The 26,841-nt window shown below is 40.7% G+C and overlaps 2 protein-coding genes across 3 annotated transcripts in view; one reads left to right on the forward strand and one right to left on the reverse strand.

Annotated features, from left to right (window-relative positions):
• Positions 1-26,841, reverse strand: part of LOC143029706 (mitochondrial proton/calcium exchanger protein-like) — a 73,732-nt gene that overhangs the window by 40,237 nt on the left and 6,654 nt on the right. For both annotated transcript variants that reach the window (XM_076192555.1, XM_076192554.1), the window contains exons 2-7: positions 18,103-18,638; positions 13,949-14,092; positions 7,553-7,690; positions 6,701-6,904; positions 3,760-4,008; positions 3,480-3,656 (exon numbers count right to left, since the gene is read on the reverse strand). In XM_076192555.1, the coding sequence (XP_076048670.1) occupies positions 3,480-3,656; positions 3,760-4,008; positions 6,701-6,904; positions 7,553-7,690; positions 13,949-14,092; positions 18,103-18,638 (1,448 nt within the window). The remainder of the gene's footprint in view (positions 1-3,479; positions 3,657-3,759; positions 4,009-6,700; positions 6,905-7,552; positions 7,691-13,948; positions 14,093-18,102; positions 18,639-26,841) is intronic.
• On the forward strand, positions 14,620-16,452 carry LOC143029473 (uncharacterized). The gene is made up of 2 exons (XM_076192121.1): positions 14,620-15,734; positions 16,094-16,452. The coding sequence occupies exons 1-2, from the start codon at positions 15,147-15,149 to the stop codon at positions 16,262-16,264; spliced, it is 759 nt and encodes a 252-aa protein (XP_076048236.1). The 5' UTR covers positions 14,620-15,146; the 3' UTR covers positions 16,265-16,452.

Genomic DNA, 26,841 nt, shown 5'->3' on the forward strand with positions numbered 1-26,841 from the left:
TCATTCACTGTCATTTTCTTAGCACCTCCCACTAAACCACCTTTCCCTCCCTATCCTCCTTCACATTTAGCAATTCCCTAAAATACTCTGCCCATCTTCCTCTTACTGATGCCTCTTCCATTATCAACTCTCCATCTGCACCTTTTACCTTGATTTGCCTCCCCCTTCTCTTGATTTCCTTCCAAAACATCTTTTTATTACTTTCAAAATTTTCTGTCACACTTTAACCCCCATTTTATATCTGCACTCCTTTTTGACCCCTGTGGTGGGGTATTAGCTGCATGTTATTGTGGGGTTAAAAGCAGCTACATGGGGTGCTCCTATGGACCAGAGCCACACATTATTTTCTCTGTGGTAGAGGAAATCTCTATTCATAGAGAAATGATTATCCTTTATTATACTGCAACTGTCCCTCCATTATGCTGTCCCCCTACTCTTGTTACTGTCCTGTACCATTTCTCTGAATATTCATTTTCTCATTTTGCCAAACCCTGTGGTGGGGGAAAAGAATACTGCCACCAAGTATTTCCACTTGAGTCATACAAGGCGAAAAAATGGGATGGGAATAGGACTAGGAATCCTTCTCCCTGTATCCCCAAAGGGGACATTCATAAAAAAAGTAAAGGCATAAGAGGGTTTGGGATGAGATTTCCAACCAGTACCCTATGTTTTAGGTCTTTTAATGTGCATAGATGTGGTACAGATGAAAGTAAAAGGGAAGAAATAGGCAGTATGTTTGTGAGAAGAAAGATGGCTGTGTTGGCATTGAGTGAAACCAAGTTGAAAGGGAGGGGCAAGTTTGAGTTTGGGAGTGTAGTTGGGAGGATCTCAGGAGTGAAGAGAGGACAAGGGAGAGAAGGGGTGGCTATACTAGTAAGTGAAGAGACAGGTAAACGTGTGGTGGAGTGGAAGGTTTCTTCAAAGTTAATGTGGGTGAAGGTGAAACTGGGAATGAGATGTAAGTGCATATGGGCCTGGTAATGAGAAGAGTGTAGAGGAAAGGGAGGCTTTTTGGATAGATTTAAATGAGTGCACAGTAGGTTTAGGGAGAAATGTCAACGTAGTGGTATTGGGAGACCTTAATTCTAGGTTAGGATATGAGTCAATAGATGGAGTGGTTGGGGAGTGTAGAGTTCCAGGAAAAAATCTTGGCTGCTCAGTTTATACATGGATGGGATGGTGCAAGAGGTAAATACAAGGGTAATGGGTCAGGGATTGGAGATAGTTAAAGAAAATGGAGAAAAGTAGGAGATAAGCCAGCTGTTGTTTGCTGCCGACACTGCACTTGTAGCAGGATCAGAGGAGGGATTGAGGAAGTTAGTGGCAGAGTTTGGGAAGGTGTGTGAAAGAAGGAAGTTGAAGATAAATGTGGGTAAAAGTAAGGTGATGAGATGTACATAGGGAGAAAGTGGCAGTAGACAGGAAGTGAGTATTAAGGGAGAGAGACTGGAGGAAGTGGACAGTTTTAGATACTTGGGTGCAAATGTAGCAGGAAAGGGAGGAGTGGAGGTGGAGGTAGAATGTAGATCAAGAGAAGCAAGTGAATGCCTTGGGGGATTAAAAAGTGTAATGAGAAATAGACATTTGGGAATGGATGCTAAGGGAGATTGTATGAAGGAGTGATTGTGCCAACAGCACTGTATGGGGGCAGAAACATGGAACATAAAGACGAACAGAGGAAGAGTTTGAATGTGTTTAAGATGAGGTGTCTGGGAAGTGTGACAGAGGTTACTTAGATGGATAGAGTGAGAAACAAGGTGAGGAGGAGAACGGAGGGTGGAAAGGGAGTTGGGAGATATGAAAGAGTACTGAGATGGGTTGGAGACATGGAAGAATGAGTGAAGAAAAATTGGTAAAATAGGTGTGGAAGGCAGAGGTTGAAGGAGTGAACATGAGGGAGCTACCAAGGATGAGATGAATGGATGGGGTAAAAGGGGCATTGGGAAAGAGGGTAATGTCTGTTGAGAAAAGATGGGAGAAGACAGAAAATAGGGTTGAATGGAGTGGTTGTGTATGGATGATGCTGTGATGCATGAAAGGGAGTGGGTGGGGGATGGGGGGTGAGGGAGTATGTGAGAAAAATAAATTGATGCAGCCTGAAGGGATTTCTACCCATCTTTTCTGCATGAAGAGGTGGAGGGGAGTGTCGCTGATTTAATGAAGCAGCCTTGCTGTGGATGCACTGTGTCTTGTGACAATGCTTCTGACCCAGGGCAGTGGGTGAGATGCAGGGATGAACCATCATTAAGGAGGAGCAAGATAAGAGGGACTCCCTCCTTGAAACATCTCCATTCCTCTTCCACTCCTATGTCTACTCTATCCTTCACTTCCTCCCACTCTTCTCTTAGCTTCTACTTGTACTCCTTCTCCTTCAAGCAGTTTACTCTAAGCACCTCCCAACCTTCTGTTCTTTTTCTCTTTCTCCATCTATCCTTCACTCTCTCCCCTAAGAACATGTACATCCAAAACTCTTACTACTCTTCTCCTGGGTACCACTATATAGTCCATTAACCCCTTCCATACGGTGCCGCACACGTAGGCGTCATGGGGAGCGAGTGTATTCGCGAGGCTGCCATATCGGCGTCTTGATTATATTTATTGTAGTCGCCCCTCCATAATGACATTCTTTCTAATTCTTTTGTACTCGCATTTTCTATGGTTATCAAAATTCACGGGTGAAGAGAGAACGATCGATATAAGCGGTGACTATATTTTATGATGCGAGTATTATTACGACACGTCGTACGGCTGGCATTGGCTAATGCCACCGAGATCTAAGTCCATGACGCCTACGTGTGCGGCACCGTATGGAAGGGGTTAAAGCCCTGTCTACTACCCTTCCATCCACCACCCTCTCCCATATATAATTATGCTTGACTTTGTTCCTAAACACTGTATTAGCTATTATCAACTCTCTAAATACATCTCCACCATCAACTGCACTACAATTTTTCCTTGGCATTCCATATTTCCCAACCACTCCGTCTAATGGTTCAAATTCTATACTTCAACTAATTGATCAATCACCAGATCTCTTATGGGAGACCCAGAACCCCCTGAGGAGCTCACCCAACCCCCTTAGAAATAAACCAAGCAGTGAAATCACTCCCATGGGAAGTAAGCTTTGCAGTGGATTAGCATAGCAACCCTAGTTACCCCATATGCAATCACCACCAAAAAGTCACAGAGCACTTTATACTCCATCCAACCCTCAACACCTCCAGAGAACAATACAATCTCTTGAATGATTTATGGGGTGAACCAGTAATCCTGGTCAATTTTCAGGGGTCTATAAGTCTTCTAAAAGATAGCCAGGACAATTTATTTACTTGTTGACATGTACATTTAAAGAATGAAGCAAGAATAAAACTATTCATATCCCCATAACATCCAAAGCCAGAAGTTTGACAGTCCAGGTTTATTTACTCATTTAATCATTCTTTTTCTTTTTTTACTTTTATGTGCTAACTTTAACATACCTGTTCACTTTTAAGTCTTGCAGCTTCTTCCTTCTGTTGCTTCTCTGCAAGTAATCTGTCTTTCTCTTTCTTCTCTTCAGCAATCTTGGCCTCTTCCACTTTAATTATCTCCAAGAGGGTGAAATTGTCAATTTTGCCTTCACGTTTTCCAATAGCCGCCTTTGTTCGGGTGGCAACCTGAAGAATAAGAAGATGAAGGAATGAGAGAATAAAATTCAACGCGTGGTATATATCATACCTATGCACATCTGTTGTCTTTTAATACAAACAAATTTCTTACCTCTTCTGGCAATTCTGAAATAGTCTTAGCCAGTGTGTCAGCAGCCTGAATGTTGGGTGGAAGGTAAAGTGTTCGAGACAAGAGGAGCAGGGATGGTGGTACTCTTTCATCCAAGCTCAGTGCCAACCACTGCTTTAGCTGATTTTGTAGACGTTCTTCAGACATACCATAGGCCCTCATGCCACGTGTCCTGCAGGCCTGTTGTAACTCCCATACAGCCAAGGACTCTACTCCTTCTCTCTGAATAATCTGCAACAAGAACCTTATTTCAATTGTAATTCTTTTTTCTCTAAGCATTTAGGTCTATTACCTTGATATGCAACAAAATATATAGATATACAGTAAAAGTTGTAAACTCTGGATGTCAATAATCCAGATTTTAGGATAGTAGACTTCTTCATGACCAGCATTCAAGTTCAACAAGTAAATAAAGTCACTCCTAGAATTGTTGTACAGTAAATTCGTACTTACCCAGCATTACTAGGATTAAAAAATTTCAGATAAGTGAATTTTACATTCCTATGAGTTATCCCTAAAGAATAAAAGATACACACAATGGTACCAATGAACCTTAGTCACCTGAAATCCCCTCCACCATCAACCACTCACCCAACTCTCCCATCCATACAATGTTTGTGTATATTCTATCAATATATCTATATACAAGGGGGCTTCTACCTCTTAAGGAAGATAGCCAAGGCAAAGGCATGTACCCACTCATTCCACTCCCTTGTTTCCCTCTAATCATACCTCCTCATGAATAAAGGGTCATCCCTGTCTCCTGCCCACTGCCCAGCTCATAAGCAATGCAACAAGACACAGCTATTCCACAGCAGGGCTGCTTCACATACATGGTAACCCCCATCCCCTCATATGGGAAACAGAGAGGACGGGAAAAAATCCCTTCAGGTTGCATCAAAATATCATCAATACAGGACCATACTCCACTCACCCCTTCTTCTTTTCTTGTTAACACACATTTCCCTTTTACTCAATGCCCCTTTCACCCCATCCATCCATTTCATCCTTGGTCATCACCTGAAGTTTACTCTCTCCTCTGCTTTCCACACTTTTTGCTAATCTTTCTTCACTCATTCTTTCCATATGCCCAAACCATCCCAATTATCTTTTACTAGCCCTATCTGCCAGGTCCCTATCCACCCCTACTCTCCTAACCTCTTCATTTCTCACTTTATCAACCTTGTAACACCTACCATACTTCTCAGATACTTCACCTCAATCACATTTATACTTCCCTCTGCCTTTCTTATATTCCAAGTCTCCACCCTATACAGTGTCATAGGCAGTATCAACCCCTTCATGCAATCTTTTTGCATCCCTTCCCAGATACATATTCCTCATGACACTTTTCAATCCCCAAAGATATTCACTTGCTTCCCTCAATCTACAGTTTACCTCCACCCCAACTCCTCCATTTCCTTCCACGAATCATTAATATTAATATCTGAAAACTCCATATTAGGCTGCCAGAGTAAATTCCTCTGATGAACTCAGCCAAGGTTATCATGCATATATAATTCCAGATATTGGGTGGAGTAATTGGTTTGAATTTCACACTTTTTTCAGATTCCCAGAAGTGACTGTTACCTGCCCCAACAGTCCAAGTACATAGAGAAAAGGTGACTGGAGGAAGTGGATAGTTTTTGATACTTGGGTGCGAATGTGGCAGGAAAGGGAGGAGTGGAGGCAGAGGTAAAATGTAGATTGAGAAAAGCAAGTAAATGCCTTGGTGGATTAAAAAGTGTAATGAGAAATAGACATTTGGGAATGAATGCTAAGAGGGAATTGTATGAAGTAGTGATTGTGCCAACAGCACTGTTTGGGGCAGAAACATGGAACGTAAGAGAGGAAGAGAGGAGGAGTTTGAATGGGTTTGAGATGAGGTGCCTGAGAAGTATGATAGGGGTTACTAGGCTAGAGTGAGAAATGAGGATGTGAAGAGGAGAATGGGGTTGGAAAGGGAGTTGGGTGATAGGGTTGATGAAAGAGTACTGAGACAGTTTGGACACATGGAAAAAATGAGTGAAGACTAATAAAAGAGGTATAGAAGGCTGAGGTGGATGGAGTGAACATGAGGGGTCGACCTAGGATGAGATGGATGAATGGGGTAAAAGAGGCTTTGGGAAAGAGGCGAATGCCTGTTGAGGAAGGACAGGACAGGACAGAAGATAGGGGTGAATGGAGAATGGTTGTATATGGATGATGCTGTGATGCATGAGGTGGAATGGGTGGGGGATGGGGGTTAAGGGAGTATGCATGAGAAATAATTTGACACAGCCCGAAGGGATTCCTCCCCGTCTTCTCCTTTTCTGCATAAGGGGACGGAGAGGGGTGGTCACTGAATTAATGAAGCAGCCTTGCTGTGGATGTGCTGTGTCTTGTGACATTGCTTCTGACCCAGGGCAGTGGGCAAGATGCAGGGATGACCCATCATCCAGGAGGTGCCAAGATGAGAGGGAGGGAGGAGGATGGAGGGGAGTGGAATGTAATAGGGATGGAATGGGTGTGAGTGGATTTTATGCCTTTGTTTTTTTGCTACCTCCCTTATCAGGGGGGAAAAAAGCCTTTGGTATATGTATGTTTACAAGAGTTTCAGAGATATATAGAAACAAATATTCCTCATCCAAATTACCCATGCTACTAATGCCTTTACTATTTTTTCTGCATACAGCCTTTATCTAAAATAACATTCTGCCCCCCTTTACTAATTCTAACCATAAAATTCATCATCTTGAAAAGAATATATAAGCAGCCAAACTCACAGTTTCAGGTTCAATTACATTTGAAATTGATTCATTGTTTCAGGTTAAATTAAATCCAAAAGAAATTGACTATTTACCTACAGACCATGGGCTTCTTCCCCCTTATGCACTCTATGAAAATTCAGGTTTCAAATATAACATTAAACAACACATCTCACCTTGTCATCTGCAACCAAGGAACGGAGCTTCATTCTAAGCTGGAATCTAAGGAAGTTATTGGTACCAAAGGCCTGCATCTCCAAAAGCCGACATAGTGCAACAAGCTGTGGTCTCGTCATGGAATCCAGAGTGATCTCATCTTCAAACAATTTGCTGAATTTGAGGATTTCCTCATTGCTTACTTGCTCACCTGTCTTGTGAATCTGTCATATTGAAAGGCCATGAATAAAGTGAAATAACCAAGTTTGAAGGCTTGAGCAGTGTGGTGAGGGACAGGGACAACCCTTCATTTATGTGGAACTAAGATATGTGTGTCTGGGTTGGGGGGTACAGTGAATGGATTTTTGGCTGGGTGTAGAATAGGTGCAAAGTGGGTGTATACTTTGATCTGCTACCCCCTTACCACCTTGTGTGTGTGTGTGTGTGTGTGTGTGTGTGTGTGATAGAGAGAGAGAGAGAGAGAGAGAGAGAGAGAGAGAGAGAGAGAAAATATTTGGTATACACAAGTGTACATAAAATCATAAGGCTTCAGCCAGAATAAAAACTGATGAAGATGTCTAAATCCCTTACCTACAATCACATTCCTTACTTCCTTACATATAAATGCTTGGTGTTTACCTGAATAAATTCTGTAGCACATTTTTGTACCAAGGGGTTAAACAGGAGCAACAACAGAAGCTAGGAATTTATGCTACTTTCTCTTTTCAAACTAGAAACACATTTTGTTGATGTTGTTGTGGTTGATGGACACCAATCAGACAGTTAATTGTTAAAATATCTGAGTGTTTCCTACAAACTATACAAGTTAAGTCATTTTTCTTCAAACTTCTGCACAAAGTGATATCTCTTACCTTTTCATAAAACTGTACAAATTCCTTTGCACTCTCAGATCGACGTCCCTTAGCCTGTACTGCCATATTGTCTAGTGTCTGCTGTAAGAACTTGGCCATTTCAAGTTTGATTTTGAGAGTTTTCTTCATTTTGGCTTCCTATTAGATAAAAAAGACCAATTACCTTCATATAATTCAAGAAAAATAAGATTCTTTCATCTTTCGCCCCTTTGGCTTTTGAATATTGAAACTCAATCAAAAGCCCGGATACACTTCATCAATGACAAAAGTACTAAATATAATATATTTATATATATATATATATATATATATATATACAATAAGTCCTCGTTATACGGTACATATGCGTTCCTGAAGAATTTTTAGAAGACGAACTAGATCACCTTCATCCACATTAACCTTGAAGAAACCTTCCATTCCACCAGATGCTTACCTTTCTCTTCACTTAATAGTATGGTCACCCCTTCTCTCTCAAGTCCCTCCCAATTACATTTCCAAACTCAAACTCACCCCTCTGTTTCAACTTTGTTTTACTCAATGCAAACATATCCATCTTTATTCTCACAAACATACTACCTATCTCTTTCCTTTTACTGTTATCTGCACCACAACCACACACATTAAAAAAGCCAAACCTTAGGGTTCTGGGTGGAAAACTCCTCCCAGACCCTCTTATGCCTTTGCTTTTTTTTTTAGGAATGTCCCCTGTGGGGCTATTGGGAGAAGGATGCCTAGTCCTATCCCAGTCCTGTTTTTGTCACCTTTTATGACTCAAGTGGAAATACTTGCTCTCCTCTTTGCCTCCTTTATCTTATGCTTTACTTCTCTTTTCTTTGTACCTCTCATATGATTCTCTTGTCCTATTTTGTAACCAATCTGCAAATGCTCACTTCTCTTCCTCATCCTACCACTCACTACCCTCCTTCTATTTCCTCCCGTCCTCCTTGTTCCACACACCATCATTGCACACCTTGTGACTCCCTCCTTGAACCATCCCCATTCCTACTCCACTCCTAGTTTTTCTCTATCCTTCACTCTCTCCCACTCCTCTCTCAGCTTCTATTATTCCTTGTCCTTTGCTTTCTCATTTAAGCAATTTACTTTATGCACCTCCCTACTTTCTGTCCTTTTCCTCTTTCTCCATCTATTCTCCATTCTCAACTTGCCTTCCACCAAAAAATTATCTGAAATTCCCCCCTCTCCCCCCTTAGAACATGTACAGTAGACCCTCGTTTTACGCGGATTTTTTATGCGCGGTTTTGAATTTACGCGGATTTTTGGGTGAAGGATTTTTGGCGGTGAAGGATTTGCAGATATGGAGGAAGAAGAGGTTCGGGAACTGGTTCGTGGCCATGCAGTTGAGCTGTCTGAGGAGGAACTGGTGGAACTCGTCCAGTCGGCCAGTGAGGAGGAGGAGGAGGAGAAGGGCAATGTTGAAGAAGAAAGCCAGCCACAGGAAGGATTAACTTTGGACTCATTGGCAGCCTTGATACGACAGGCCTCCGCTCTCAAGGCTGCCATTTATGAGACTGACACATCCATGGTGAGGGCAATTGCGGCGCAGAATGGCATCGACAGTGTTATGGCACCCTACAAAGCCGTTTTGCAGGACATGAAAAAGCGCCGAGTACAATTGCCCATCACCATGTTTTTACAGAAACGTGGTGGTCCAGCTAATTCTGATGCCGAGTCCGACTAGACTGCTACCTAGACTACTACCCCTTCTACATATATTCATTTCATGCACTGTTTTTTCTTGTTCTTTTGTTTGTATTGTATTGTTTTCCTATTTTTCTATTGTATTATTTTGTTCAATATGGCAATTCATTGTGGAAATAAAATTATTAGGGTTCTAATGATTGTTTTGGTATATCTCCTTCAGTGGCGGAATTTTACGCGGATTTTCGTTTTACGCGGGGGTTCCCGGTCCCTAACCCCCGCGTAAAACGAGGGTCTACTGTATATCCATAACTCTACCATTCTCCTGGTTACTACTATTTAGTCCATTAACCCCTTCGATACGATGACGCCTACATCGGCGTCATGAGGAGTGAGTGGGTACGCAAGGATGCCGATGTCGGTGTCTTGATTATATATATTGTAGTTGTACCTGCGTGACCCCCATACTCTGTAAACTGGCTTCATCATATTTTCTACGGTCATCAAAATTCACGGGTGAAAGAGAATGAGCAATACAGTGGTAACTATATTTTTTATAATGCGAGTATTATGATGCAACATCACACATCTGGCAGCCAATGCTGCCCGCGGGATTTTGGCCCGTAGTGAAGGGGTTAATGCCCTTTCTACCACCCTCTCCCATGTGTACTTGTGCTTGAATTTCTTCCTAAACACTGTATCTACTATCATCAACTCTAGACATTTCATCACAAACACATTTAAACTTTTCCTCTCTTATATTCGATGTTTCTGCCCCATGTAGTGCTGTCAGCACAATCACCCCTTCATACAGTCTCCTCTTAGCATCCATTCCCAAGTGTCTATTTCTCATAACATTTTTTATCCCCCAAGGCATATACTTGCTTGTCTCAATCTACATTCTACCTCCATTCCTCCCTTTACTGCCACATGTACCCCCAAGTACTAAAGCTATCCACTTTCTCCAGCCTCTCTCCCTTAATACTCACTTCCAATTTGCAGCCATCCTCTCCCATTGTACATCTCATCACCTTACTTTTACCCACATCTAATTTAAACTTCCTCCTTTTGCACACCTTCACATACTGTCACTAACTTCTTTAATCCTTCTTATGATCCTGCTACAAGCAGTGTCATCAACAAACAGTGTCATCAGACAAGACCGGACTGACGACTATGGCGGTGGACTCATCACCCTGATCCACCACTCCATCTGTTTTGTGGACACAAGTGCCACAACCAAAATTCTCCTCCCTACCAAAGATAACACAACAGAAATCCAATCCATTCGAATCTGCACAGGCAATAAATCAACACTGACAATAGTTAACATGTACATTCCCCCCCAATCATCCCCCACAGTTCCAGACACCTTCAGGCCTCATTTTAGCCAACTAGCCTCAATCCCCAACCTGATCATGGGTGGAGACTTCAACGCCAAGTCGTCTGCCTGGTATGTCGACAACCCTGACACAGACAGAGGGCTTGATATACAGACTCAGTTTGACTCATTGACTATCATGAACAACACACATAATCATACACATATCCCACACCAAGCCCTCTACACTCCCTCCTCTCCTGATATCACCTTTTGCTCCCCCTGCCTAACCCCAACAACATCATGGAGAGTGGTCGGAACCCTTGGCTCTGACCACCTTCCAATCATCATCACCACCAAAACAAGATGCACCCCAGTTGGCCACAGACACACTTACACCAATTACAAGAGAGCTAACTGGGAAGCTTTTACTGAAGAGACAGAACAACATTTTGAAACACTTAACAGTACACCAATCAAACATAAACAATGCTGTGCACACTTTTAATACAATCATACAAAATGCAGACAAGAGATACATCCCTAGAGGCAACAGAAAATCACACAACCCCAACTTCACACCAGAAATCCAAAGCCTCATCAGACAACGTGACACACTTAAACACGGTACCCCCACACCTATCCCTCAAAACATAGCAGACCAAATACAAACACTAAACACTGTGATTGCCAATAAAATACATGAACAAAAAACACAAAATTGGCAAAACTTTATCAATACACTTGATCACAAAACAAACACCAGCAAATTGTACAAAACACTCAACAGCATTACACTATCCAACAGTAACACTACACGCTCTCACGCAGCAATAATCACAACAACAGATAATCTACCCTCAAACAGACAACAGGCAAACGCACTCATACGTCATTTTGCACAGACAAGCCATCTCACTTCTCACCCTGACGACCGACGCACCATTCGACGTAAGAAAGACTTTCCCACAGACTCAGACTATATACCCTTCATAGACAGTCAGACAAAACTCATAATACATAGTCTCAAGCACTCATCTGCCTGTGACCCTGATAACATAAGCAACATCCACCTGAAACACATTGGACCACAAGGTATACATGCACTCACAAACATTGCAAACTACAGCTATTCACACAACACTATACCCGACATCTGGAAGCATGGTAAAATAATCACCATTCCAAAACCGAACAAAGACCCAACAATCCCAACATCGCACCGCCCAATCACACTTCTCTGCACCCACTCTAGTCATTGAACGCCTAATACTTAACCTTGTCACACCACATATTCCCCTTGCTGACTCACAACACGGTTTTAGGCCACTACACTCCACAAACACTCTTCTGACAAACCTCACACAAAGAATTTTAGATGGCATCAATTCAGATAGGCCCCACCAAAGAACACTTCTTATAACATTTGACATTAGTAAAGCTTTTGATGCTATCCCTCACCACAACCTAACAAATAAAATATATAACACAGACATGCACAATAACACCAAAAGATGGCTGGCCAATTATCTGGCAGGTAGGAATGCTTACGTGTCATATAATGGCCAATCATCGCACATCAGAAACATTAAGAACGGAGTACCACAGGGCTCAGTTCTATCCCCCACACTATTTAATCTATACATGCATGACTTACCCACACCAGACACCTCAGAAATACAAATCTCTTCCTACGCAGACGACATAACAATCACATGCACACATCGTAACACAAAGCTGCAGAAATAATCCAGCCATACCTTGACACACTCAACACATGGTTCATCACAAACAGACTCAAAATAGCTCCAACCAAATCTACAGCAACACTTCTCACCAACTGGACAAAAGAACACAAATACATACCTCATCTCTACATCAACAACACTCTAATACCACACACAAACACACCAAAAATTCTTGGTGTAACATATGATACATCCATGTCTTTCAAACAACACATCACAAACATAAAAAACAAATGCACACCCAGACTTAACGCACTTAAGTCAATCACTGGAACAACATTTGGACAAAACAAAGAAACTAATACAACAATATACAAACAATGCATACGCTCAGTGTTGAATTATGCGAGTCCTGCATGGGCTCCTAATCTCAGTGAGACACACCACAACACCCTTCAAATCATACAAAACAAAGCCCTAAAAACAATTACAGGCTGCACAAATACAACACCTACAGACCATTTACACCATGAAACAAAAGTCCTCAAAGTCAAGGACCACCTCGACATGAGAGGCACACAAACACTTGCTGCAGCCACCACAAACACATTACACCCGCTACACTACATAGCAGAACACCCACACACACCAAGAAACATTAAAACAACACCCAAAGACCTGTATCACGCACAGATACTCTCTTCTCTTCCTCCACAACCACCAAATACCAGCCTCCGGAAACATATTCATAATCATATCACTCACCGCTCCATTAACACACTGAAAGACAACACACTGCTGCATGCCAGACCCCCTGATATCCACCCTTCTGAATCCTCTCTCCCACAAAAGGAGAGAGTCCACTTGGCCAGACTGCGGTGCGGTCACCACCCAGCACTTCTAAGCTACCAGAAGAGGCTGGATGACCGCGTTGTGAACAGCTGCCCAGGATGTAACACTTCACCCCATACCATACAACACATAATGGAAGACTGCATTATACACAATCATGCACGCAAACAACACAACATACGCTCTATAAAGGATTTGTGGGAAAACCCAGTTTCGGCTATGGCATTCCTTGGGGAGACGGGACTGCTCGGACAGACAGTCTAGGGAACGACAACAACAACAACAAACTGGCTTATCTCCCATTTTCTTTATTCCACCATTCACTACCTTTGTCACTTCTTTGAAATGTACCCACTCTTCTACTCCTACTTCTTTATCCCTCACCACCTCTCACATTTCTCTGTATTTTTCCTGGTATTCTTTCTTCTTTACCTACTCCAATTTGTTTATACTCAGAACCTCTTTACCTACAACCTATTTCTTCCTCCTCCATTCTCAATTTTCCTACTACCAAGAAATGATCCGACACTCCCAACTCTCTCTCCTGAAAACAAACATCCAGAACTCTTCCTTTCCTCCCTGTAGATACTATTACATAGTCCTTCATACCTTACCAACCACCCTGTCCCTTATATATCTATGCTTGGCTCTTCTTAAACAGAGAGAGAGAGAGAGAGAGAATATGTGTGTGTTTCTAAACACATGACTTATTTTTTTTTTTTTTTTTTTTTTTTTCAGACTGAGCATCTCTGGACATGTTAGTAAAGGGAAGATGAAAGGACTTGACTTTCATCACACATATCAAAATCTTTTGTACCTCTGTGGAGTACATATTTATGACAAACTGATAAAATCTTAAGGTTAATTAATTTGTACCTTTTCATTTGCTGTTTCAAATGTGGATGGCAGCATTCCTGGGAAGAGCTTCAATGCTACAGGGAGTAGGAACTCCATAAATGGGATGATGACGAACACAGAGAAGGGCAGGAGACGGAAGAGGTCACTAGTAGTTCTAACCAGCTGTAAAAGAGATTGTCTTCTGTTTCAAGCATACAAGAAATATCTACAGATATTACATAATAACAATTGTTGCATTGAGTTTTACCAACTAGAAACCTAAGGTCTCACAGTGGACTATTGTCTGTTATTAGTGGGAATGTTTTTTCATCAGCTTATAGATGTAGTAAGAGGGAGTCAGTTGGTTGTTGTCAATTCTCCTTTTATGAAAAGGGAAGAAATACAGTAATGATACAGAGACCCTGAGCTCAACCCAGACACCAAGTGTCACCCTCATGCAGCTGTACCTAAAAACAAAAGTGGAGGGTTTGACAGGTTTGAAAAATGGGTAGCATCCCAGAGGACCACCACTAGTCCCTAATAATATACAACAGAAAGGACACTACACAATCTCCCACTCATGTGGTAAATGAAAAATTAAAAACTACTGAGAAAAAGAGAGAAAGGGATAGGTGAGAGAGACACACACACATACACAGAGAGAGAGAGAGAGAATATGTGTGTGTATTTACCTAGTTGTATTTTGCGGGAGAAGAGCTATGCTCATAGGGACCCACAGTTGTATCTTTCCACATCCAGTCGTGTATAGTTTTAGCACTCACTGTTTTCTCTTTCAATTTATTCCATGTATCTATCACTATGTGGAAAGCTATTCTTCTTTAGATCTCTTATGTAACTGTCCTTAAGTTTCTCCTTGTGTCCCCTTGTATTTCTTCTGTCCCATTTAACCCTGGACAGGTAGCGTTGTGTCAGATCCGCACCAAGGCGCTGCGCAAAACGCGTTTTTTTGTTTCTGCGCATAGACGCCTAGCATGATCTCGCTTGTATTTCGGGGACCATTAGTTATTCACCGGCCTCAGTGGAAGCAACACATGTCACCTCTGCTCCGTCGCCTTCACCGGCTATTGCCCTCCAAAGATGTAAATGGTGCATATCTAACACCACGCTACCGTAACTCGGGTAAGTCACGCAATTGCAAAAGTTGTGCATTTTACATTACTGCATTATTACTTAGTGAAATAATTTTGAGGCTAATTTCTAATTTTCAAATTTCAGCATGGCAAAGAGAAGCCTGATGGAGGAGGAGTATTTGCAGGCCCTTTTCGTGAGTAGCAATGAAGAAGAGCCTTCTACAGTGACTTTTGAGGCACACAATGTCCGTGACAACCTGCACGATGCCCTAACTTGGCAGCAGGAGGAGGATGAGGCCCAATGTGTGGGTGCTGAACCTGAGGAAGAATCAGCTGATGAGATGCAAGATTTGGCTGTCTCGCACGCAGTCCATTTGCATTTCCTTGCTCCTGGGCCTTCTTCAGCTGCTCCTGCGCCTCCTTCACTGTCTCCTGTGCCTCCTTCACCGTCTCCTGTGCCTCCTTCACCGTCTCCTGTGTCTTCTGCAGCGTCTCCTGTGCCCCCTGCAGCGTCTCCTGTGCCTCCTTCAGCGTCTCCTGCGGTTACAGCAGCTGTTCCTGTTCCTGCCCTTAGTCCCGTGGAGCTCAGGAGTAGGAAAAGGAGGAGAGGCCCTCTTCGCCCTGCAGAAGGTGTGGCATTGAAGAGATTGCCAGATAACTCCTACAAGGCTAAGGACAACACAAAGTGGCACTCAGAGCCAAACCCAACAATGCCACCCATCATGAAGATCGTGGTAAGTTTCACAATTTTTTTTTTTTTACCAGTTTATACTTACTACATATAATTTTTAACATTTTTGCCCTCATCTAGGGCCATTGTAGATTACTTTTGCAAAATTTCATCCATATTCATCAATTATTAGTACTCTAAATATGCCTTTCTTTTACGTAAATTGCGCACGGTAAGGGTTACATTAAAACTATGCCCTTTTCTTTTTTTTTAGTTTATAGTCACTAGATATAATTTTCTAAGGTTTTGTCATCATCTAGGATAATTGTAGATGACTTCTGGAAAATTTCATTCAGATATAGATATAGCCTTCCTTTCACACCAAAAATTTGAGTAATTTTGTGTTTTTTCTTTTCTTTACAGATTTTGCAGTTTTGCTCCAATCAACAATGTTTTTACATCAATCAACTCAGGAACTCTTCTACTTTCAAGAAAACACTCGTTATTTGTGGAATTTGGTATTCTAAAGTGTACAGTGCCTGTTATTTGAGCAAATGTCTATTTCTATACATTTTTTCATTATCATGTAAGTAGTGTTATTTTTATATTCAGCGTTTTTTTCTTCTTCACCAGTAGAAAGTAGAGTCTCTATATTAGTAAACTTAAAAAAAAATAAATAAAGAAGGGCATAATGGTAACTGGGTATAAGCGCCCAAAGTGAAAGTAACAGATATGACTCCATGCTACCCATAGCGGGAGAGTTTGTCCACGCTACCTGTCCAGGGTTATGTAGATCATCACTGTCAAGGATTTCCATCCCTTTCATAATTCTATATATGGATATCAAATTTTTTTTTGTACTGGGTGTCCATAGTGACGCTGCATACTCTTCATTTTGGTCTTATCAGTGTAACTAGGATTTTCCTCACCATTTCTTTGACCATGTAGTCAAAGGCCACTTTCATTGATCTTATTAAGTTGTAGGTTTCTCCAACTATTTTGTTTACATGTTTGTCTGGTGTCATTTGAAATGATCACTCCTAGGTCTCTTTCCGAGTTTACTTTTGTAACTTCTTTTGTTCCAATTTTGTATTTACCAGATATTCTATTTTTGCTTTTTCCAAATTCCATTATACTACATTTTTTAATGTTGAAATTCACTTCGTTCTTTTTACTCCAATTCCAGACTTTGTCCAGATCTCCCTGAAAAGATTTACAGTCTTCTTCGTTACTCACTCTCTTCAATAGTTTTGCATCATCTGCAAAAAAGTTTATGTAGCATTTAATTCCTTCATCCATGTCATTTATATAAATAGCAAACATTATCGGAGCCAACACAGAGCCTTGGGGTACTCCACTTATCATGTTTACCCATTTTGAGTTCTTTTCTCTAAGTATCACTCATTTTTCTTCCTTCCAAGAAGTCTTCCATCCATTCCAATAATTTTCCTTGTATTCCGCCAATGATTTCAATTTTTCTTAGTAGTTTTTTGTGTGGTACTTTGTCAAAAGCCTTTTGTAGGTCCAGGAAGGCACAATCTGCCCTGCCATCTCTTTCTTGTATTATGTCTAGCAATCTTGAGTAAAAGCATAATAAGTTTGTAGTACATGATCTTCCCCTTCTAAATCCAAATTGGTTGGAGTTTAATATTTTGTTATTTTTCAAGTGTTTAGTCCATTTGTTTTTAATAACTCTTTCATATATCTTTGCAATTGTGCTTGTGTGTGTGTGTATGTGTATGTGAGAGAGAGAGAGAGTGAGAGGGGTGAAAGGGAGAAAGAAGATAGGGAGAGGGGGAAGAGAGAGAGACGGGAAAGGGAGAGAGAGAGAGAGGAGAGGGGTGAGAGAGAGAGAGAGAGAGAGAGAGAGAGAGAGAGAGAGAGAGAGAGAGAGAGAGAGAGAGAGAGAGAGAGAGAGAGAGAGAGAGAGAGAGAGAGAGAGAGAGAGAGAGAGAGAGAGAGAGAGAGAGAGAGAGGGAGAGAGAGTGGGAGGGAGAGGGAGTGGGAGGGAGAGAGAGAGAGAGAGAGAGAGAGAGAGAGAGAGAGAGAGAGAGAGAGATGGAGAGAGAGAGAGATGGAGAGAAAGGGAAAGGGAGAGAGAGGGAGAAGGGGAGAGAGAGGGAGAAGGGGAGAGAGGGGGAGAAGGGAAGTGGGAGAAGGGGGAAAGGAGGCGGGGAGGGAGGGAGAGAGGGGGGGGAGGGAGAGAGGGGGGGGGAGGAGGGAGAAAGAAATAATTTATGGATGGAACAGAGATGAATTAGCTTTTATAATAATGCAAAGCTACACAGCATAAGCCAGTCTGAAGTTGTAATAACTAGTGAGCCCTACTAAAATCTCACTGGGTAAGAAATCCCACAATACAGCTGTCATTATAAAAAATAAATAAAAATAAAATAAAAAGAAAGGAAGAAAAATATATTGTAACCACTCACCTGCCTGTGCTCCCTCCGAGAAAGGGTATCACCATTTAGTACACGCCAGATGTATTTGCACGATATCCTGGCATCAATGAAGAGTAGTTTGAAACCATGGTAGTAATGTAATAATTCGTCTTTAATTCTTTGCCCTAAAGACTTGCGTACAGCTAAAGCTGCCCTCTTCTCTGATGATAATGGGGAGCCAGCTGCTTTGGCTTTGTCCTTCAGAGCCTTTTTTGTCACCTCCACCTGTGAGGATGATTTTGAGGATTCTTTGCACCATTCATGCCTTGAAGTGTGAAAGAATCGGTACTGTGGTACATAAACAGTGGTGTATGAGACACGGAGAGCTGGTGATGTAAGAAGCCAATGAGGATTGACCTCACACTGGAGTTTGTATTTCCCTGCACAACTGTATGGCTCTCTTTCACATACAGCTACTGCACCAGCAAATGTTGGCCCTTTAGTGTCCTTAAGACTCCCAAAATGTCTTGGACAACCCAAGACTGAACGACCAACCACCAGGCCTCCATTCTTGGAAACCCTACAACCTGAAAGGAGCAATAAATACACTAAATCAAAAAAAGAAATGCCAAAGAACTAAAATAGTAATGCTAATAATTCTCTCACCAAGAATTTCAATCTTTTACAAATATGAGTGAATCTGTGATTTTATTTTGTCTAATGCTTGCAGACATTCAGTTGAGTCCCACAAGATGAAGGGACTGACTATGAATTCAAAAGTATTAGAGTATACTTTAATAATTCATTCCTGGTCAATGCCATTAGTTCCATTCAAAGTGAGTGTACACATACAAACTCTCAATTTTGACAAAAAAGCTACTTTGATCAGTAATATTGTATGCATATATCAAGATCTTACTTCTGTTTTACTTCCTCTTTTCTTCAAGAAAATTACACAAGGCCCTCTTCTATTCAACACTTTAGTTCTAATTTTTGGATGGACTCAGCCTTTGCTTCTTCCACTGGTACAGTAATTCATTTCTCACAACAACCATTGTCTATTCTCCAGATGGCACACCTTTTATTCCTCAAACTAAACTAAGCACATTTTTCTAACAATGTACACAACCCCACATGATGATACCCTAAAGATCCCCAGCCTAGTACAAGTTATGAGTGATCATGAACATTACCACCACCACCCAGTAAATTATGGTGGTGTAAAGATGGTCAATGTGGCGTTTGCATACAATGATGATGATGAGGTAATCACTAGAGTGGAGGTGGGGAGGCTTTTGATTTTGAAGGCAATGGATGGAAGAACTGGTTGATGGAGACTGTTTTTTATATATAATTATATTATGTTATTTATTACTTTGTACATGTTTAATGTCTGTAATATGTAATAAAATTGTACAAGATACACTTCAAACACTTTGGTCAAATAGTCACAAGATCTTTAATGGACATTTTCAACTACTGGTTACATAATGAAATCACAAACTTCTGCAAAGGAGTTCACATAGCTAATCATAGTCTTGATACTAAATAAACCTGCATCATACGGACCAATCTCACTTACATGGAAGGAAGAATTGGTTGATGGATAACTGGACTGTTTTTTATATATAATGATGTATATTATTTATTACTTTGCACATGTTTAATGTCTGTAACATGCAATAAAATTATACAAGATCCACTTCAAACACTTTAGTCAAACAGTCATAAGATCTTTAATGGACATTTTCAACTACTGGCTACATAATAAAATCCCAAACTTTTGCAAAATAGTTCACATAGCTAATCATAGTCTTGATACCAAATAAACCTGTATCATACAGACCAATCTCGCTACTTAAAAATTTCAATTAAATCACCATGCATTCTATGTCTGAATAAGCTAAGCAAATTAAGTTCACTTAGATGCTCTTCTTCGGGATTATTACCTAAAAGAGGGATCTTTTAGCGAGTCAACATTGAACCCTTTCTAATTTGTTAGTCTTTAATAAGATATGGGGACCAAAACTGAACAAAGAATTTGAGATGAGGCCTTACAAGAGAATGGTATAAAGTAAATTACTTTTTCATTCTTACATTCAAATGTAAGGGATTTTTCCCATTTTCTCTTTTTCTATACGAGGGGATGGAGAGGGGTGGGTTGGTGATAAAATGAAGAGGCCTTGCTGTGGTTTTGCTGTGTTATGCTGCATAGCTTCTGACCTAAGACAATGGGCAAGATGCTGGGATGACCCATGATCAAGAAAAGTGGGAGGGAGGAATGGTGAATGGGAGTGGAGTATGTGATGAAATGGGTGCAAGTGGATTTATGCCTTTGATTTTTGGCTATCTCCCTTGTAATGGGGGGAAAAGCTCTTGGTATATGTATGTATGTACATACATTCAAATGTTCTTCCAATAAATCCTGCTACTTGCTGAGCAGTTGTTGCAGCTTTGGTACACTGCATAGTTGGTTTTAGATCTTTATATACTATGACACCTAGGTCTTTTTTCTTTATCTGATTCCTGAAACTGATTATTGTTCATGGAAAAATCACTAGTTGTTTTTGTTGCCTATATGCAAAACTTTACATTTATCAATGTTAAATTCCATTTGTCATTTACTGCTCCACTCAAATAAACAACCTATATCAGACTGTAGCTGATCCCTATCTGCTGCATTACTGATTTCACTAGCCATTTTTGTGTTGTCTGCAAGTTTTGATATTTTATATACCATACCAATTCATACCAGAGAGCAGCCTGGAACATTAAATTAAAGACAACTCCCAGTAACTCCAATGTAGAAGTAAACAACAACTCTATATTCTGGTGGGCCAGCATGGGATAAAAAGCAACTACAAAAGTGGCTCCATTTGGACATAGCCATCTCCCAATGCTACCAATCTTCACCAAAATCCAGATTGCCACAAGGCACAGGCCCCTCTCCCCTGCATCACTAAGCATCATTACAAGGCAACCCCTCTTAGCGGCATTGCCCATCATCCTACTACGAAGTGAAGAGTCCTACATCTATGTTGTGCATCCTCCAGTATCTACGATAAGGAAATCTCACTCCAAGGCATTCCTCCAGCATCTACGATGAGGAAATTCCCCTCCGAGGCATTCTCTAGCATCCATGATGCCTGCTGCCTCCTCCACATCAACACCAAGATGTTAGACAACCTCCTACTCCACCATCACACGAGTTGGACAACCTCCCTTTCCCAACATCGAATAGCGCTTCGCACATTACTGCACCAACAGTCAATGATCATCGCGGCATCAACAGCCAATGACCCCTGACTCCATGCACCTAGCTGCGCAAGATCTCTGCCTTCATTTCTCTTATTTTATCATCTTATATATGCACACTTTGGTTTCACATATATATACTTTTTCTTAACTCACCAAAACAATACACTGCTAATCACTCCCCGTTTCCAGTAGTGCACCTTCCCACCAATCCACCCACTGCAGCACCTTCATCTACTAACATTATGATATCATAGATATTTTTCTGTTCTCATTATCACCTAGTAACAACACAGTCTCAACCCATTTGTCTCATAATTTTGTACATGAACATGTCCAAAGCCCTCTCTGACTCGACATACCAACCCTGTACACAAATCCTCTCTATGCTCAATTCAAATACACCAATTATGTCCCCTTCTCCTACTAGCAACTCTTCAGAACATTCGCCTGTTACTCAAAACACCATGACAACACAAAACCTTATCACCGTAGTCAAGGATGAGACAACATTACCTCTTCAATAGCAGGAACACTTATGTACATAATTTCTTCTCTGAGGCTGAATCAGAGATAACACAAAGAAACGTCACAGACAACAAGGGCAAAATAAACATCTTAACATCCAGAATAGATAAGAATAACACATTAGCTGGTGATGTCATTCAGTCTGATTTATTTGAGGAAACTGAGAACTATCAGGAATTCAAAGAAAACTTTAAAAAGTACTTTGCTACATTTGAGCCACTTGGAGCACTTTCCCCCCTATACTCTTTGGCAAAAACTTACAATCATGGGCCACAAAACACAAAAGAAAAAACAGGTCAAAAAAGTTAACTCGGAGAAAGACTCATAAACTAAGACTGGGTCTCAGACTACAAAATATCAATGGAACACGTAGTCAACTCCTGGCATACTTTCAACTACCCTCCCAATTACACCCAGACACACTCCAAAAAGCTAGCACAACTCCATTCACACCAAGTATCACACTAGGCAAATTCTCTGACATGGACAAAGCTATCCCTCAGATACAGAGCCAGTCAGTACCTACACAATAGCCCAGGTCACACAGTCCCCTTTACATAACACGAGATCAAGACATCTTGCACATGATATCACTCATGCCAACGCTCCCCTTCAAGAACACAAATGTTCTGTACATAATGCCACAAACCAGGACACCTCATTAACACGTTACCACAAGTGCCCCTCATAACCAGACAAACACTGTGATCATCACAGTACATCGTTTCACACAAGTGATTGTTGCTGTGTGCTGCTAGCATGGACGCAACACAGACAAGGCTCCCCAGATCGTTCTTTTCCTCACTCAAGTACAGACGCTCCTCAACTTACATTTTAGTTACGTTCTGAACGGCCGAACGTAAGTTGTTACTGTACTATACATCCGTAAATTCTATTACCGTATTTTACAAAACAACCCTAAATCATTAATTATACACATAACATTGTAAAATAATAACCTTAATTTCAAATAAATTAAATTCAAGCAACATAAATTGAGATGGTGGAGGAGGAGGAGGAGGCAAGGCACTTTCAATCTGTCGTTTGTGCAATGTAAACAATGGACGCAGCGTCATGCGTAAGTATCGTTTGAACTATGGAGAGCGCGCTAAACTAAAAAATTCACTCAAAATTTTTTTTTTTTTACAATTTTTTTTACAGTCAGTTCAAACGTAAAATCGAAAAAACGTAAAACGAATGAACATAAGTAGAGGAGCGTCTGTACCAGACTTCAGAAGAGCCAATTATGACAAGATGAGAGACTATACAAGACATTTGATCACTTATGGGACTGACCCAGGGGGTTGTGACAGGGTCAGATATAAGGTCAGTGTAGATGTTATTAGTATGGTCAGGGGTCAGGTCATGGAGGGTAGTGTACCTTGGGTAAGGTCACTTGCAGGTGTGAGGTCAACACATTTAATTCTAAATGCACAAAATAAATTTATTCCCCTCTAGTCAATATGGAAGAATAGTAATACTCCCAAATGGATGACAAACAGGATGAAACAGGATGAAAAGAGGACTTCATGTAAAAATAAAAATATAGAAATACACCTTATATCTAAATATAAAGATATGACAAAACTGGTTAAAAAGAACAAGTGCACAGCAAAACATAACTGTGAAGGTTGCCAAACAAGCGAGATCCAACCCAAAGGGCTTCTTTCATCTCTAAAGAACAAAAAATAAGGAAAGGATAGGCCCAAGTCAAAATGGCAAAACTGTCATGATAGAATCGGAGGAAAAAATGAGTGAGGCGTTTAACAAATATTTTCTCTCAGTGTTTACTAAGGAGAAGTTATACAAGGTACTTGACTGTGATCCAATTTTCAGTGGGGATGAAGAAATTAGATTATCTAATATCAGCATTAATAAGGTAGAAATAGTCAAGCAGGTTGAAAGACTTAAAGCTACAAAATCCCCAGGTCATGACGAAATTTTTCCGAGTACTTAAAGTGTAAATTTGAAATCTGTCACCAGTTAACAGAAATATTTAACAAGTTAGTAGGTATTGGTTTTGTGGCTATTGCTTGGGAGTGGGCAAACATTGTTCTTGTTTTCAAAAAAGGAGATAAATCATCTATACGCAACTACAGGCCAATCAGTTTTACATCAGTTATAGGTAAAATGCTTGAATCAATAATAGTGAATAGACTCAGACAACACATTGAGAGACATGATTTGATTTGACACAGAGCATGGTTTCTCCATGGGTAAGTCATGTATGACTAATATTCTATCCTTTTATACTAAAGTATATAAGGCATCAGATAACAATGATTGTTACGATATTATTTACCTTGACTTAAGCAAAGCATTCAACAAGGTGTCCCACCAGAGACTACTAAATAAAATCAAAGCCTGACATAGGAAGGAAAGTGTTAGAATGGAATAAAGCTTGGATCAGTGACAGAAAATAGTGAGTCACCATAAATGGTGTAAAATCTAGGTAGGGGTGTGTTTCTAGTGGGGTCTTCCAGGGCTCAGTTTTGGGTCCCTTATTGTTCATTATGTACATAAACGACTTGGACAATGGGATTAATAGTAAGTTTGCGGATGACACTAAAATAGGATGCCGAATTAGGTCAGGAGACGACGCTGAGATTCTGCAACAAGATTTTAACAAATTGTTCACATGGTCAGTGAAATGGCAAATGAACTTCAATATCTAAAAGTGCAGCGTGTTAAACATAGGGCTACACAACCCCAAAAATAGATATAGCTTGGATAACACGTTTTTAGAAAAAACTGAGTACATGAGAGACTTGGGAGTTCTAGAGAGTCTTGATCTTAAATCCAGTAAACAGTGCATTAGCATCAGGAATAAAGCAAACAGAGTATTAGGTTTCATTGTTAGGACAGTTATAAATGGAAATGCTGAGATAATTATTAAACTATCTAGCGTTAGTTAGACCCACCCTTGACTATGCAATATAGTTTTGGTCTCCGTCTTATAGAATGGACATCAATTCACTGGAATCAGTACAGAGAAGAATGACCAAAATGATACATGGGCTCAGAAATTTACTTTATGGTGAGAGACTTAGGCACCTTAATTTGCACTCTCTGGAAAGATGCCAAGTGCAGGGTTACCTAATAGAGGTGTTTAAGTGTATCAAAGGCTTTAACAAGGGTGACACAAACAGGGTCATCATACTATGACAATAGGGCAGGACTCACGGTAATGGATTTAAACTGGACATATTTAAATCTAAGAAGGAAATAGGCAAGAATTAGTTTACTAATAGGGTGGTCAATGAATGGAACAGACTTAGTAACCATGTAGTGAGTGTTGAAACTATCAGTTGTTTTAAGAAACAGTTAGACAACTTTATGGATGGGGATGACAGGTGGTAATGGGCATGGAATTGCCTAGTGTAGGCCTCATGGTCTCTTGCAGTCTCCTTCAGTCTTACGTTTACATTCACATAACACATCTCCTGCAAAGCATTCATGTAACACATCCCCTGCAAGGTATTCATGTAACTTATCTCATTTGTGACTATATAATACAAAGACTCAGTGTACACCAAGGGCAGTTACTCCATACCCAGATATTCCATCATCAACTCTACTGGTACATTTCCTGGATATCCCAGACGTATCTTCCCGTTCCTTAACTTTCAAAGTGACAATCTTTCTCAAGGAGGGTTCCCTAGTTAACATCATGTCAGTACACAGTTTCCACAAATTATACACTGAAACAAAACATGTCACCATTTTGGAACCCCTTACGTCAACCTTTGCAATGTTGATGACGTACCATTCCCTATCATTGGTAAATTCTCCCTAGACATTAACTTCAAAGATGAGTGCCCTTCCATTCCAGTTACCACCTACATAGCTGATGTTTATTTTCCTGCTGATATCCTTGTAGGCCTAACATTGATGAAGCAACATATCATTTACCCTACTCAAAATGGCATCATTTATGCAAACCATTTTCTCCCTGCATTGCCATCAGCAACTTCCCACGAAGTCAACCACATCAACATGGCTGAGCAGGCGGAACATGATTTAATGTCAGTTAAGACTAACCCACCTCATTCAAATTCACTCTGATTCATCACCCGAGGATGCACCAGCTGCTAATATAAATGACACCGCCACCCAAACACCCCACAACTCTAACTCTGCTACTTTATTGACAGCTGTGTATTTGCATTCCAAACATAAGAGACACACTAACTCCTCACACATGTCCAAATCAGCAAAAGTAAGGACAAAATACCCAGTAAATATCATTGTTTACATCCTCAACCACACCCTCACCTTGACACACCTCTAAATTCTCTGGACCCTATCATATCATTGGATGCGAGTCAAAGAACAAAGTGCACTCAGTTTGCATGATCTTATGGAGACAGTCTTGCACAAAGATCATATCAAGAGTCCCCCATGGCCTCGACATACAGTCTATTCCTTCACAAACTCACACTACCCCTGCAATAGAGGACCATCACCAATCCTCTCAACCAAAACCCCCAATTCCCCTTCCCACTATAATCTTCTAAATTGATTTACAACTTCATAAATGTATATGTTTGCCTAGGTGAAAGTAATAATATCTACTTCTGCATGCTCATACAATTAAGTCTATATTCATAAGTATTTCCCAATACCATCATTATTCCAACACTGTGTATCTTCATGCCAAGATTCTGCAAAAGGCCTTATTTTGTTTCTTATCTTTCATGAGTACCAATCTCACTGAGGACTATGAGTAGTAGCTGGCTGAGCATCTGTTATCACCACTTCAATGTCCAGTTTTGATACGATTAGCGCTCCGAATGAGCACTTTACTGCTCACCAGGAAAAACGCCTAGTTGGTATTGTGGTATTGTTTATATCCGATCCAGTTCTTGAGTGATTAGTTTAATACAAAATGTAAAGTAATAAAGAAGGAAGAATTAATGAACCAACGGAGAGAGGACTAGACATCCATGATCGAGTCCCCGTGAGGCGTAATACACAGAAAAAACTTGCTTAAACGACACTCCTAAA

Source organism: Oratosquilla oratoria, chromosome 11, assembly GCF_046742065.1.
Source record: "Oratosquilla oratoria isolate Oo_2021 chromosome 11, ASM4674206v1, whole genome shotgun sequence".
In the NCBI taxonomy this organism is placed as follows: Eukaryota; Metazoa; Arthropoda; class Malacostraca; order Stomatopoda; family Squillidae; genus Oratosquilla; species Oratosquilla oratoria.

Coding starts and splice junctions, on each gene's coding strand:
- LOC143029473 (XM_076192121.1), top strand. CDS start 15,147: ATGGCAAAGAGAAGCCTGATGGAGGAGGAGTATTTGCAGGCCCTTTTC. Junction 15,735..16,093: donor CACCCATCATGAAGATCGTG/GTAAGTTTCACA, acceptor TTTTCTTTACAG/ATTTTGCAGTTTTGCTCCAA.